At 30.7% G+C, this 16,730-nt stretch overlaps 1 protein-coding gene across 1 annotated transcript; it reads left to right on the forward strand.

The window, feature by feature from the left end:
* Nucleotides 1–5,527: 5,527 nt before the first annotated feature.
* LOC100569865 lies at nt 5,528–16,134 on the forward strand. Its single transcript, XM_029487909.1, has 4 exons — nt 5,528–6,280; nt 7,556–7,891; nt 8,274–8,603; nt 15,717–16,134. Exons 1-4 carry the CDS (start codon nt 6,164–6,166, stop codon nt 15,915–15,917), a joined length of 984 nt encoding a protein of 327 aa, XP_029343769.1. The 5' UTR covers nt 5,528–6,163; the 3' UTR covers nt 15,918–16,134.
* Nucleotides 16,135–16,730: the final 596 nt, after the last annotated feature.

Genomic DNA, 16,730 nt, shown 5'->3' on the forward strand with positions numbered 1-16,730 from the left:
TGCGCTAAGTAGTTACCTAGTACCTATACTACTTAACCAACCTATTACAGCGGTAGGCCGCAACTTCTGGTATAGATGAGCATTGTGAATTATCACTTGAAGGAATCCAGAGCGTGAATAATTTTCATGAAAACTTGAGTTCGTTTTATTTTCATTATTGTTGTAAATGGAATTATGAACGGTGTGAAAACGCATTCCAATTTCCGATATGTATATTGTATATATATATAATATATTACATATATCGATGTAAACATACCATGCGTGTTAAACTTAACCTATACGAAAACAAACCGACAATGGCAAGTTTCCGGAGTATCATTGACATAGTGAAATAGGTAAATAAAAATACATAATGTTTACATGCTTACAGCAGCTATACCTATGTTAAAATATTATAAACATTAACATCTTTGCTCCTCTTAATTTATTTTATCAATTTTCAAATCATACATGAAATATAATAACATATAATTTAATCAATTTAGCCTTGTATCATTAATGAGTATAGTATATGTCTACTTAATCACGTTACCCGTGTGTGTGTGATCCAATATCTTCACAGAAAATTCTGCAAGGATGGCAAATTTTTCTAACGTAACAAAAATTACCTGATTTTATTGATTTTTTCTTGCGTGCCATTAAACTATGAAATATACATACCTATATATAAATAAGAAAAAAAATATGGGCTAAACATTTTTATTAATCAGCCTATTGAATATATTATACCTATTCTTACAAAACACACTATAACTCAGTATTAAAATACACACATAGGTACCCAAATATTTACAACGCTTTATTGATATAAAATTAATATACCTTTTACAATGTCACCTAGGAGTTAGGACCATATAGGCACCAAATTGGCAACAACACTCAGGATGGATTCAGCCCTGGAACTGAATTTATCTCAGTCAAATATTTGATAAAGTTATCCATGATCAAGAAATCGGCTCCAAACATTTGAAGATTGTATTATCGCGGTAAAACAAAGTGTCCGTAGCAGCTTATGTAACACAGCGTAAATACTTTCGCTCATTCCGGGAAATATTAATTCATCCCATACGTATTCTTGTCCGATATTTCTGAAATAAGTATATAAAGACTATTCAGTTACATGGAAATAACCTACACAATTATATTACATATATTAGATATACCATATACGTATATGACGTATTTAGTTTGCCGCAGCAGGGACTAAATGTTTGTGTTATACGACACACTTTGTGTAATATTAAATGACGAATGTGCAGTGTTCTTTTGTTGTTTTATTATAAAAAAAGTAGGCAAGTGAATGTAGCTCTGCTGTACAGTAGGTTATAAGTGGGTCAATGTTTAATGGTTTGTATTAAATTTGAATTCTATGATATAATATCATTGTATATAAATGTATGCGAATGATAGACGAATTTTACGTTATTGAACCTATTCAAACCGTTTTACGGTACCTACTCAATAACTTCTAAGTTAACAATAATTATATATATTAATTAAAATATTATGCGAGTGTGACGTTTTTGAAAAAAATAGTTCAACATACTGTACTGCTACTAATAGGAAAATAAATGATTAATTGTAAATACTTTTACAAATTGTCTTTTTAGAAATAGAGCCCGACAAACCGTCTCCGCTCAGAATTTTTTTTTGTATGCAGTGATTTATGGTATTTATCATTGAATTCAAATTTAAGATGCGCGTTACAGTGACCTCTACTAAAAACTTACTATATTCTATCGATCTGCAAAGCGTTTGCCCTATTATTTAAAAATATTATTCTAATTTCTAAGCAAAAGTACGATAGCAGATCCCAATATACTGGGGACGTTGCTTGCAAGCTACCTTACACTTTTGAACTTTTCCACTGGAAACTTTGAACCCACTAATAAGGAGTACCTATACCGATTTATACCTATTTAGAAATGTGAACCAAGCTGCAATAACCTGAAATTGCAAGGCTGTAAGATCTCCGGACTGCGTGAAACGCAAGTGCGGTTGATTAGGTTTCCTACAATCACGTATCGCGCAATGCGTGATTGTGCCAAAGTTGTAATACCGAAAAACAGTAGGTATTTGTGTTTGTTAATAATTCGTGTGCTTAGACTTTAGCAACTTATCCAACATTGCCCGGCACTGCGTGACTTTAACGCTCATAATTCCTACAAAAATAAGACATGACTAGTTGTGATTCTAGAAATTTTATAATTGTATTATACAGCTGCCTGACTGGCGACAATACCTGCCCCTGAAATGTTTTTTTGTATCACTGTAGTAAATATTGACATATTGTTATACAATAATACAATAAAAACTAGGGAATAACTAATAAAAAGTATATTACCTATAAATATATACATACGATACAGTTATCAAATTACGTCAACAATAATTGTAGACTATAATTCTGTCCTAGTATGAGCAGAAATAGTGGAATTATATATATATATGTAATGTATAATCACTAATCGGTTTTGAAAAAAAAACATAAAAACTGTATCATGAGGGCATTTATAGTGCGTTACGAATAAAAAAATACCAATGAGGATACCGTTTAAAAATTCTGAGGAAGAGGAAAAAAATAGGAAAGATATATAACGGAAATGAAATAATAGCAATAGGACCGTGCAGGGGGTGGGGGACGTGGTCAATGTCAATGGCTCCACAGCCGCCGCCGGTAATAGCCACTGAAGAAATTCTCCGTTGTCGTTTACACCGCGGCGCCGATTGACGATCAGTCACGAACGTCCATCATTACGCAGCTGATTTTAATTCGATCGTGTTTTCCAACCGTATGAAGACAGCTCCCACAGTTCGCATATATAAAATCCAAATCGTTATAGAAATCTTGTGATTACATCAACACTGCACGTCAAACGGTACCTATAAGATTCATTCGAAGTCTGGAATTTAGCAAATACCTATACATAGTAAGTATAATATTCATATAATATGAGCTATATAGCAACAGAGACTTAGGGAAACTTGTCAACTATAACTTAATGCATCAAAGCTAAATAAAGTATAAAACCACACTTAATTTAACTGTGTATTTTAAAACATAATTGTACGTGAGTTGTGAATATTAAACAATAACGCGGTGCTTGCAGAGTGGAGGTACATAGAAAAGGGTAGGTATTCCACAAAATAAGTGTACCAAGCCAACTACTCGGTTCTGCAAGTTGCAACTAAATTTTAAATGATTCTTAATAAAATAAACTATTTGCTCAATATTTACGTGGAATACTGGGTGATTCATTAAGCATGTTAACCCCCATGTAAATTTGTCTATCAAACATGCATTTGTTCAAATTCTAATTTTTGGAACATTAAAATTACATATACGAATATACGATATACTTACATATACCTAGTATCTACATATAGGCTATAATAACCATATTTTAAAATACTTAAGTTTTATATACCATTTAAAAAGAATATCCAGTTAGTTTAAAAACTTTTTTTTTCAAATGAGAACTACACTTTTTTTATTGCTAATAGTTGAGCTGATAATTTTTATGAACATTTTAATAAAGGTACATAAATCAAAATTCGTACAAGTACTGTACTTACTACAGTATTTCCCGAGGTATGATTTAATTCATAAAAATCATCAAAAAAATAATCCTTTTCGCAATTCGCAGGAAAATGGTGGTGGTACTTATTTGAAAAAAAAATCTGGGACGCCACAGGTCACTTTTCAAATGGTTAAAATAAAGTCTTCAAGTATAAACATTTCTAAAATCAGAATTTTAATAAATTAAATAGGTACTAAAGAAGAAAACGAGGTGAGTATGCTTGGTAAGTCACTAGGGCTGGGATTTCAATGCACTTTGCATTGTTTTCCAAAGCTCGTACTGTCACAAATTTGTTTTATGTATTTTTGACTGAGAATAAGAAAGTTTATTTTACATTTTTTGAAATTTTTTAGTCTACGTAATTTTATTCATTTTTTATGGCATTTTAGAGTTTTTGGATCACTTTTTGTGATTTTATAACAAATATAATATGAATATGAAATTGTATTTTAAAATTCTTACACGCCAACATGATTTTATATAAAGATGACAGATTATAAAGTAAGTAGGTACTCGTAATTCGTATTATATTATTATCTAACCATTGTTGAAATGTCAATATCTAGAGATCTAGCTATCTGTATAACTTTTTTTTAAATTTATACTAATATATTATTAGTATTATACTAGTATATTTATTTAAAATACTATTAAAAAAACAAAAAATAAAAATATACTACTGGGTATTATTAATAATTAATATTTAAAAAAAAATAAATTTAAAGTAATTTTTGAATTTATTTAAGTGCATTTTTTGAGATTTTTTAAGACGTTAAAATCCCATCCCTAGTACCTAATCACTCTATATATAATACAGTCAATTTTAGATTCTGAGCGGAGCCAGGAAGCTATTGGTTTTACAAAGGTGTTTATTTTTTTTTTCATCCTGTATACAAAATTTCTACCAGAAGGAGTGCTCCGATTTCAACATATAGCGTATCCTATCGTTTAGGAAATTGGATCAAGATGGTACTTTAGAGAGGTCATTTTTCGATTTTCTCAATAATTTTTTTATTTAATGCCATGGGAAAAACCACCGAAAAATTACAAAAAAACACTAAAAATAATTTCCAACGCTTTGTATATCACCATAGAAACGAATAAAAAATTATAATATTATAATATTAATTCAATTTACATGATAAAATAAATAATAACAATATAAAATATCCAGACTGACAAACCGTCTCCGTTCAAAATCGTTTTTCTTATACAATGATATTATATCATTGAATTCAAGTCCAATACAATCCATTATACAATGACCCACTTGTAATTTACTGTACAGCAGAGCGACATCCACTTACCTTCTTTTTAAAAAATAACACTGCCAAGAATTAAGAAATTTAAGTATAAATTGTAGTAAGTGGTTGGGTAATCCATCGTCTGGAGAGGTGTCCAAATCCAAAATCCAAATAGTTAATACCTATACAAAATAAAATAGTTATTGATTGTTGATTAAATTGAGTTCATAAATCAACGTCGTGGATGTAGAAAACTGTATGCTTCACTGAATAAATTATAATAGGTAATTAATAGTGATTACTTATTAGTTATTAAAATAAGGCAAGTTTATTTTATAAATTGTAATATAAAATCTCATTTGAAAAGCCAATTATGTACTAATATCTTATCTACTATATCATTTAAATGTATAAAATGAGCTAGATCTTCAAATATTAAAACTTTATAAACTACATAAATATAATATTTATTTGTCTTAGGATAAGCTATAATATGGTCTGTACTCTATAGCAATAAATTAAAAATAGTAAAACTATCAAAATAAAAAACATAAAAATTAACCATCTTGCAAACAAAATATGTAATAATACGTAGAAACATTTTAAATAAAAAAAACCACCTGTAACAACTAAATATTAACATTTGGCAATATTTAAATTTTAATTAAACTGATATAGGTTGTATACCTAGGATTTTTTTTCTAGGATTGGTACTATAAGAGAAACCCAAGAGCTATATTTAAGAGATTTTTGCAAAACATTCTTCAAATTTTGAGTGAAGCTATACAATTTTTTGGGTGAGTAGTGTACTAGTGTACAACAAATGAATTTGGTAAATTCTAGTAAAAAAGTTTAAACCACCACTGTTCTATATAATAGAGTATAGACTGCGTTAGTGCGTTACTCATAAGTCATAAGATCTTAATAAATATTTATGTTGAATATTATACAGGTACCTCGACACCTATAGGTGTATAACTAAATATAGTTGTTATTATATATTTATTGCTATAAAAATTATGTCTTGGGTTTTGAATTTTGATTATACAGTTTAGGTGACTTTGATTAGCTTTGCAGACTGGAACGTAAACCAGCAATGATACCGTATTGGGAAATTGTAATTTTCACGCCCATTGAAACAAATAAATAATTATTATTGCAAAGACGACGGAAGTACGTCCGGTGGCGTCGTTGCGTCTTCAGAGTAATCGTTGCTACAACATATACACGTTCGAACGCGCTGCGCGTACATTCCGGAAGGGGTAACACCCAAAGGAGAAGACACGCATTACTGTTTCACTTATAGTAGTTGCGAGCACATGGTTCAGTGACAATATGTCCAGGAAAATGGGAGCTTCGACTCCCTCATACTACCCGTCCGAAGCCGATTTTGTAGTCAAGACGCCCCAGAAACCAGTCGATGCCTGTAAGCCTCGTCACCATTCCGATCAAGTACGTACCTACATTTTGTTACCTAATTAGTTTATAATGTAGTTCAGTAAAGTGCTTAACTAAAATCTAATATAATTGTATAATCGAATGATTTCTTTTTGGAACATTGGTGGCTGGTGCCATTGTTCGAAAACGAGTTTAGGTCGACGCCGTTGACAATACGAAAACAATTAAATTATTGTTATTTTAATCCATCTAATTTATATTGTAGGCCAAAACGAAAAACAATGTGCGTGACATTTTACAATAAGACAAAGTTATAATAATTAAACGTTTTTAACTAAGTTTATTAAAAACTTATTTTTTTTTCATAGTTTACAATAGTCAATAAGCAATATAATAATTCCTATACTTACTTCAAAATTCAATCATTATTTATTACACAGTGTCGTCACTTTAAAAATGTTTAAAAAAAACGTACATTTAAATACTTATATAACATATAATATCTAGTTTTTAACATATAGGACCTGGTATTAATTATGTTGAAGTACTTACTAATATACATCGTTAGAATTTTTATATATACTAATATAGAAAACACTATCCGACATGGCAACCTACATAGTACCTATATTAGCTTGATAAACTTAAAATAAAATAACAAATTAAGCTATTGAAATTAACAAAATGTTGTTTAATGTATAATAATAGTAGTTACTACAGTACTTATAATAAAGTAAGAAACAAAATATACAATCAAAATTGAAAATTCTCGTAACCGGTGTTATAATATGTATTACATATATTAATTTTAAAAAAATCTGAAAAAAACCATCAAATAATATAATATTATCTTTTTGGTATATATTATACAAGTACCTACCTATATAACAGGGGTGGCCAAACCGTGGCTCGCGTCATAGACTTTTGTGGCTCGCATTAGACGTAACATTAGACGTAAATTAACGTAAGAGCCAAAGACTGAAAGACACCGTAAGAGTAAAAAAAAAGGTCACATAATATACAATAATATGACCTTTTTTTTTTACATCTTGGCTCTTCAATTTTTATTGGTATATTTGGTGGCTCGCGAGTCTCTTCTCGCTGGCCATCCCTGCTATATAATATGTATTTATGTCATACGCATGCACTCATACATGTAAATAGTTATAACTGAGATACATTTGGTTTATTTTAATTGTTTTAACGTTGGTTCTATATCTATTCAATAAAATATAGTAATAGGTACCTATTATTAAAACATTTAGAAAACACAATTGTATTCTTAATAATGTAACGATTATCTACTAGAAAAATGATTATTGCTTTTAGATACAATACATCAGCCTGATCGGACTGATGCAAGTAGTTACCGGATGTCTGATGGTCGTTTTTGGCGTGCTATCGATGTTACACGAGGCGTCCCTGTCCAGTGTGGGCGCCGGCCTTTGGAGCGGTGCGATGGCCATGGGAAACGGAGTAGTTGGACTGATGGCCAGCTTAAACGGATGTCTTTCGCCAGACAGGACACTGTCTCCACTGTCCGTTACAATTTATCTGGCTCTGTGTTTAGTGTCCGTGGGTGTCAGTAATCTAGCCATCATACTTACAGCTATTGGACTGTTGAAGGACTCGCAGAAACCATATTACATCATTCCAAAAGATAAGGTTTGGTTCAACTGTAATTATGCAAAGACTTACGTGTGTACAATTAGTGTTCCCGATATTTAGACGTGTGACACTGTGACAAAATATTAGTTAACGCGTTCGAGCTATACCTAAATTCGATAGAAACATGATTTATATATCGTACAATATTACTACGTCTCTGGATTTACAATATATTTTAAAGTTTAAAGTGGTTACACTATTATTATCTACCTAACGTATAGGTAATCACTTACAGCGTACTATTTTGTATCATAGTCGAAAATTAGATTAGATATATAAGGTGCAAGGTATAAAATTGACATTCCCGATTTTTGCGAACAAAAAAGTTTGAGAACCGTAGTTGGTGTAAACCGCATAATCGTATTTTCGTTTATTGCAGACACATTACAAAACGTTGACAGCGGATCAGTTACAGACAAATTGGGCCCCCGTGTTGGCGAATTTAGGTTTACTGCTGGCTACGTCCGTACAATGCCTGACCACAATGTTGGCCGCATTCCGTTTCTACCGACTCGTTAGGTTGATTGTGGCCGGTGAACAACAAACTTCGTGGTCGAATTCAAGACACAGGAGTTCGTCGTGTTGCAGTTCAAGCGTCGGAAGCAAACAGAAACTTGTCCAAAAGTGGTTGGTGCAACAAATCCCATCTCAGCTGGACCAACCTCGTCAACAGACAAACTATTCCGGGCAGGTCTACGACAATAAAATGGTAAGTAATTTTATTCAAATCGATTTTTCACCGACTTACAGTTATATTCGATATTTCTACTTGAATTTAAAAAAAAAAAGTAGAAATGCATTTTGAACAAGTTTTCTCCGCGTCTATGATAATATTATAATAACCATTAAATAAGTACAGAACAGTTTATAAATTATTTTTTTATTTATACGTGTTATAGTTAGACATTAGTCACATAAAAAATATAAACATACACCTAACACCTATATCAGCTGCGACTATAGCATAAACACATATTATACCTGCAGCACCTGCAACACCTGTATAACAACCGTTAGTACAACAATAATAATTTTCATGTCACGATGACAAACCCATATGAATGTTTTCAAGCTGATGTGAGTAAATATATAGTTATATTTTTAACAAATGAAAATAATATTTCTGTGGTTAGCTCGTTTAAAAAGACATTTGATGAAAAAAAATGAAACGAGCTCGCAAGTTATAGATAGGACAAACCAACCGCACGTCCGCACGAATAGGTAACACTTATAAGTTCTTTATAAATAGTTAACATGGGGTATTTAACACGTTATTGTTACTTGTTAGTGTACCTAATGTAAATAAATATAAAAATATACAATCTGCAGTGAACTTAAATCATAACTTATAGGATATCGATATAATTTCAAGTCGAATAGGTTTTAGGTACCTACTGAAAATCAAATATTTATGATAAAGTATTTAAGTATTAAATGGTATTTACTATAAGCATAAAAAAATATGAATTGGATAGTAAGGCTAGAAAATATGCTATCACAATTTGTTTATCCATTAGATTATATTATATATTACTAGCTGATCCCGTGCACTTCGTTGTCCATAAAAAATCGTAATTCTTAAAAAATGATGATTTTTCAACTCCTTTTGGGTGTAACTTGCTGCAGTAAGTGCAACTCAGCCACCCTGGTAGGCAATCTGACTACGTCGGATCGCGGACAAGGGGAAACCTTTCACATTGCTAGGCAATGTTCAATAATTCGATTTGATGTAAGCTTGTACCTGATCTGCCCGAATAAAGAATGGCAACCAATAACAAATAAACACTGATTTCTATTTTAGACTGTAACCAATGGAAACTATAATAATTAAATATTTAAATAAACATTAAATTTCCAATGTGAACATTGTGAACCTCAATGTCCCTGTTTGAGCACCTCTTTAAAATACGAATTTTGGCAAATCCTTTCTTAGTGCACGTTGAAAATATGAGAAGAACCTCTATTTCAAATTTTAAGTTCGTACGTTGCGTAGTTTTTGAGTTACAGCAATCAGTGACCAAGTGGTATTTGGATTTTATTTGTATAGATAATAGGCAACAAATATATTATAAATGATACATGGGTGCAGTGTTTGTTTTAATAATGACCGTTAATTTTAAATCATATAAAACGAATAATAATATGTATCAAATAGAGCAAATATATAATATAATATTATTACTTATTAGGGTTAGGCCTTAGGCTATAGCCCGGGGAGCTGTAATGCAAATCGCGGTTCTCTCCCCGGTCCTCAATAATACGAAAATAAAAAAGGCTATATTATAGCGTATTATTTACTCTATGCATGATTTAACACTATCAAACTATAATATAATACTATTAATATTTTCCAATAATATGAACTAGGAAGGATTTATTTTATTTTATTCTGTAATATAACTTCCAAAATGTGTACTCAATATTATATATACAAAGTTGAAAAACTTAACAAATATTAAACTGTCATGTTCATTGATCCAAATAATATTGCGAAAATAAGCGATTGCAATTAATTTCAATCCAGCTATAGAGTACCCCCTGGTGTAGACTGTGTCCAATGTCCATTTATCACAGCAGCATATGACAGATATAAATGTAAGAATAGTAAGATGCTTTCTCGAATTAGAGAAAATTACAATTCACAGTGCATTTACAATTGCTTAGATATACGTAGTACTACCCATGTACTATAACACACTTCACAGTATTGTACAATTTCTTTAAGTCTAGATATTTGTGGTAACATTTAGAGATACGTGGACAATATTTTTTATACCGGAAAACGGTATTATATATATATATATAATACCTAATAGAATATGCACACGGAACGCATTTTTAAACAGCTTTTCGCAGTCACCGAAGGGTGAAAAAAAATAATAGCATAATAACATAGATAATTCCCAATAGGTATGAATAAAATACATTAACGATGAAGATAGTTATTTATTTATTTTTTTTTTTGTATGACATTTTTTGTATTACGCTTTTATTCCGTGTTTTTTTTTTATAATACTTTAATTCTCGAAAAAACCGTCAGCAACTAGGTATATGGCCGCGGTTCCGCTGCAGACTCGTCTATAATATAATTGACTATTTTTTTCTTCAAATAGTATCTCTACACACATACATCACATCATATTATAGGTAGGTACTATTATATTCTTCTGCAGCACAACAACATTGACAGCGTGCGTATACGCAACATATATACATGCTACTATAATAAATATATTATATATATATATAAGCTGGTATGAAACGAAATAAACGTAAAGGAATTAGTTCCAGCCCAGTTATCGGTTCAGATGGAAATGTCTCTTTCTTTTCATTCTCATTTACAAACACGCGCATTATTCTCTCCTACGCGTCCGTCTGTCGGTCGGCGATAGCCGTACTCCACGAGCGAATAGGAGAGAATAGATTTAAAGAAAAAAACGCAATAGTCGCGTTAATACTACTGTAGCACTATGTACATAATGTAGGCCGCTAAAAATTGCACCAAACGGGAATAAACACTACCTATTATGAGTCCTAACGTATGAGAGAAAAAATATTTTATAATATGGCATTTACCTCTGAAGTCGGTAGCGCGATGGTCACGGGCAATACCGGATTTTGTGGGTGGAAGTGTGTGGTAAACAGAGTTAGGTATTTTCCCCGAGAAAAGTTTATGCATACGGAGTAAGCATATACATGGACATTATTTCTATAGGAAAAAATATGAAATAAACCCAATAATCAAATTTTTAATAATAAAAAATCTTAGTTATAAGCTTAAGTGATTAGTGAACCAAAGAAATAAATAACCGAACAAATTGAAGGCACCGATTTTTTTTTATCAACCCCGGGGTCCCCGGACACCAAACGTCCTAAGGGATCACCTATGCACGATGTGGGTGATGATAACCTACGCACTCGGGTCAATCCACGAGCTAGTATACTTGACGCGCCCGAGACACTCGTCAGACCCCGTCGGGCGTCGGCCGTCACCTTCTGTCTTCAAATCGGATCGGATTCGATGCCACCCGATCCGGATAATATAGGTATTATCGTTAGGCATGTCCTATACGCACTTATATTAAAATAAATGCTGCTGACAACAGTAAATACACAACAAATATAGGTATTGTATATAATGCGTGTACCCATGGTTTATACCACATATATGTATATTGTATGTGTATCGTGTGGACGTGTACAAAACGAACAATGTGTAATGACAGTATGAAATAATAATTGTCGTTCGGGAAAAACTGTCACACATCTAAAGGTACCTGTAATGACGTATAATATAATGTCGTCGTAGTTATATTCTAACGTGTGTGTGTATGTGTATACGAGCGGTGTTTTGGTCGCGCAATTTGAAACCGTTAGGTATTCAGTTTACGATAGCACGGTTGTTAATGTTGTTGTTATTATTATTTCGTATAAAATATTTAGGCGTATAATGTGTATTTATTATTTCTTTTTTATTTCTTATACCTACGGTATAAAAAACTGCATTATCCCCAATGGAAATATATTATATTAATACATTCGAGATAGATTTGTATATTACTATATAATCATATCATGCGTATATATTTATATTTATATATTAGGTATATAGATTATAAATTACAGATGGATGAAGCTTGAAAATTGCCGTTCAATATTAAGGAATATAAAGTACCTATATAGGTAGCATCTAAGTACTAAGTAGGTACCATAACGTAATATGTATACTTTTTTTAATTCTTAGTAAATTGGATTCCACTCGAAACGTGCTTTTTGAATAGCGACGTACTTACCTACTTATATTTTAAAACTTTATTCTCTGGCCACTATAAAGGCATCTTACAATGTCCGGTTAAGTGTCTGATAACGCTAACTGGCAAAATGTCTTATGCCTATTGTGTTACCGATAGAATTCTGCTGGTTAGTCTTAACCGACACTTCACCGGACATTGTAAGAACGGCCCTTAATCAGTTTCAATCAGTTTAACTCATTCAGAGATAAAATAAAGAACTAGAAGCTATCCAACATCGATTTTTAAAATTTGTGTCTATAAATTGTATTATCTAAAGAGAATGTATCTACCTATGAGCAATTACTAAATTATAAATGTAAATATCATAGAAATAAGGTGAAAAAATTATATTTATTATTTTTGTTTAAGTTTCTCACCAATGTAATTGATTGTCCAAAATTAATATCCTAATTTTTAAGGTAGGTAAGTACTTAAACAAGGTATAAGAAATGTTAATTTGTTTTACTCGTCTTTATCTAATTTATCCTGTTGTTACCTAATAATTTCTGTGAATTAAAAAGAGATGTTAATTAAGCTCTGTTTTGAATTATATTGTGTAACTACTAGATTTTATTGTAATTATAAGTAGGTAAATAAATAATATGATAGATACTTCGTACCTATTAAAGAACTTAACTGCATGCGAAATCAGACAATTGCTCGAACTCAATATTGTACCTACATATCGATATCAACAGATCAATAGCGTATAGTTAGGTAGGTAATTCCGATTTTCAGTTAATAACATTTATACTTACCTTATTTCTTCAGATTTTTACATAATTTGATCGAAATTTAGAGTCTTTGGCTCAAATGTGTTTGGTGGAACGTTATTATTGTTTAAATGTATATTTTGCCTTTCACATACAATTATTATATTATCTATCTATATTTAAAATAATGTCTGTGACTAAGTATGATATTTGTAAATCAGTAGGTAATAAATAATCAAAATTCTCAATCTCAAAATTCAAAACGTCTAACATTATTTTGAGTATTTAAAAAAACACGTATTATAGTATTACAATAATTGTAACAAATAACAAATAAAAATTAGTATATTATGATACAAAGAAATAAAATTAATACAGTACAGGTATAAGTGTATAACATAGAGACGAGTAGAATTTGTATGTATAACTTGGACGTTTGAATAATAGCATTGAGTATAAATGATTATGATATAATGATAATAGGTAGCCAGGTAGGTATAAATAATTTATCAATATAAAAGATCTAGGTGTCACTAATTCAAAAATCATAGAAAATCACTTACAATGAAAGTATTGCTTGCCATTTCCCACATTACACGCGTAGGTAAATATGTAAAAAACATTCCTATTATGCCTAAATAACAATAATACATATTATATATAATACAGATATTGTTCTAGAAAGAAAACAATATAATATTTGCGTAGGTTTGCAAACTTCATAGTTAAAAAAAACAATTTTACAAAGTAAATAAATACTTTTTGTAAAATGTTTTTTACACCTAGGTATTAACTTGCATTCAAAATGAAATGATAAATAGCAACATTGAATAGCTTCAAGTAAAGATGTTGTTAGTATAATAAATTAATTACCTACGTATTGATCTGTGGTACCTACTTGTTGTTTTTGCTTAAGTACCTAGTTTTATAACAAACTTTTAATTAAAAATTGGTAGGTACCATCTAAGTAAATTATATTATACAAGTAGGTTTAAAAGTTAATACCTAGGTATGTGACTTTAATATATAGCAATATTGCATATTCGCATGTATTTCTCCATTTATTCTAAATCGATTTCAATTTCAATTTTTATTGCTCTAAAACAAAAACCTACCTTCTATCCTCTACTTATAATAACTGAACAAAATTTCAAATTAGCAATAATATATTATTGGTACCTACACATAAAGTAAACAATATTTTAAGAGCAAGTTTCTGTATAAACAATTTAGGAATTATAATAAAACGTAACAGGAATTAAGTCGTGGGGAGAGCAAAATATAAATAGGTACCTAAGGTAGGTAGGTATTGCAGCTTATTGTCATAATATACACTATAGGTACCTGCAGATTATAACAATAATCAACTTAATAATTAATACATTTTATAGTTGAACAAAATAAAAATACTATCAGATATTAGGTATATTTTAGATACGAAATACTTTATTTTTAAAAAAAAATTTGAAATGCATTTTAAGGTATTTAAATACTAATATAAATAGATACCATATACATTTAAAAAATATCTCTAATACATTTATGTACTTAGTTTTTTATGAGGTCTTCAGGGTCTGAATTTGACTAAGTGAGTCTTAGGTACCTATCTATATTATATAGATATATGTTAATGTGATGATGATTAATAATTTTTTTAATTGAGTGAGCTGAGTTGACAAAGCAAAAACCCAATAGAAAATGCTCCAATAATTCAGCATAATACATATCTATATAGTATATCTATACTTGAGAGTTGGGTTTATTTTTAGAATTTAGTATTTTAGATTCTGAGTGGAGCAATATTGGTTTTACAATGTTTCTTTTTATTTTGTGTCTTAGGTAAGAGAATTTTTATACAAGTAATATTATTTTTATTATTATTTAATACATATGCCATATTTTTGGCAAAAATTAATTTAACCTACCATATAACTAAATATAAGCTGATTATATAAATAGGGCCGCGGCGTGTCCGTCTTTACTCAGAATTGTTTTTAGTATGAAATGATTAATGAAACCTATACCATTTACTGCAGAGTGACTTCCTCGGTTTTTTTAAATATAAAAACACAAAATAAGTAGGTACTCTAATATATTTTAAATAGGCACTTAACAAGTATGATTATCTGCTGACCGCTATATATGACGTTACTTTTCCCGTTTTAATGCCTATTATAGGTTACGCCATCACGCTTTGGCGCTCGACTTTATTATGCAATAAATTGAATTCACAGTTAAATTACCTACTCTACGCTACAGTTTGCTTTATATAATATATTATTATAATAAATACGATAAAAATGTTCTTGTTCAAAGGGTGTTTACGACGAAACGAGAACCTTGCCCAAGTGGAAAAGTCACAGAACGGCGCCAAAACTGAAACCGGCAAGACCGGACAGAAGGGAGAGGAGACCGTCAAACGATGCCGCGGATGTGCACAGAGCATACACAGGCATGGACAGAGAGATTGTCGAAGAGTTCATTTCCGTCACTATGGACCCAAAACACTATAGCTGATATCGTCTATTTTGTATATCTGATAAGTGATAAGTGTATGCAAGTTGAAAAATGTATTATAAATTTAAGGAGGCGTGTCACGTCCTATCTGAAACACATTTTCTCTCGACATGTTTACGCGAACCTCTGAAAAAGGTTCATTTTAAAATAACGGATTTTCAAAATACTATATACCACATTACCACAATATATATCTACGACACATTTATGTATTATACATGCGTGCCTCGATATAATATACATATTACCTATAAAATATCAACATGACCCATTCCATATGAAATATAAACATGACTGTTTTCACTTTTCATTATTTTATTTCATTTTATTTTACATACATAACTGCGAGTGGTCACCCAAGGTATAATAGCTTGAAAAGAAGACACATACATAAAGAGATATATTTAACTATTTAAAATTATTCATATGACAAGTATTATAGTAGGCAACAAAGGTTCACGTATGTTAGATGTATCATTCGGTGGATGGGGTGATTACGGCCATAGTTAGTGTGGTTTATAGGGACATAGATGGGAGCGAAAAATCTGGAGCATCTACCAGGAATTCTAAAATTTACCTCTGCAAGTGTTCAGGTACTAAAATATTGTAACTTTGGGTTATAATATACAATTAACACTATACCTAGTAACATTACCTCAAACGATTACCATTGCCTATAATATGCATTATATAGGTACCGTCATATGGATGTATTATACAGGTATACGTATGAATTCTGACAATTAAAATAAAAATGTTTAGGTAATTACGTTACAAAGTTGTTCGTCACAAAACGAGAACGTGGTTATTAAT

Source organism: Acyrthosiphon pisum, chromosome A1 (genome assembly GCF_005508785.2).
Source record: "Acyrthosiphon pisum isolate AL4f chromosome A1, pea_aphid_22Mar2018_4r6ur, whole genome shotgun sequence".
NCBI lineage: Eukaryota > Metazoa > Arthropoda > Insecta > Hemiptera > Aphididae > Acyrthosiphon > Acyrthosiphon pisum.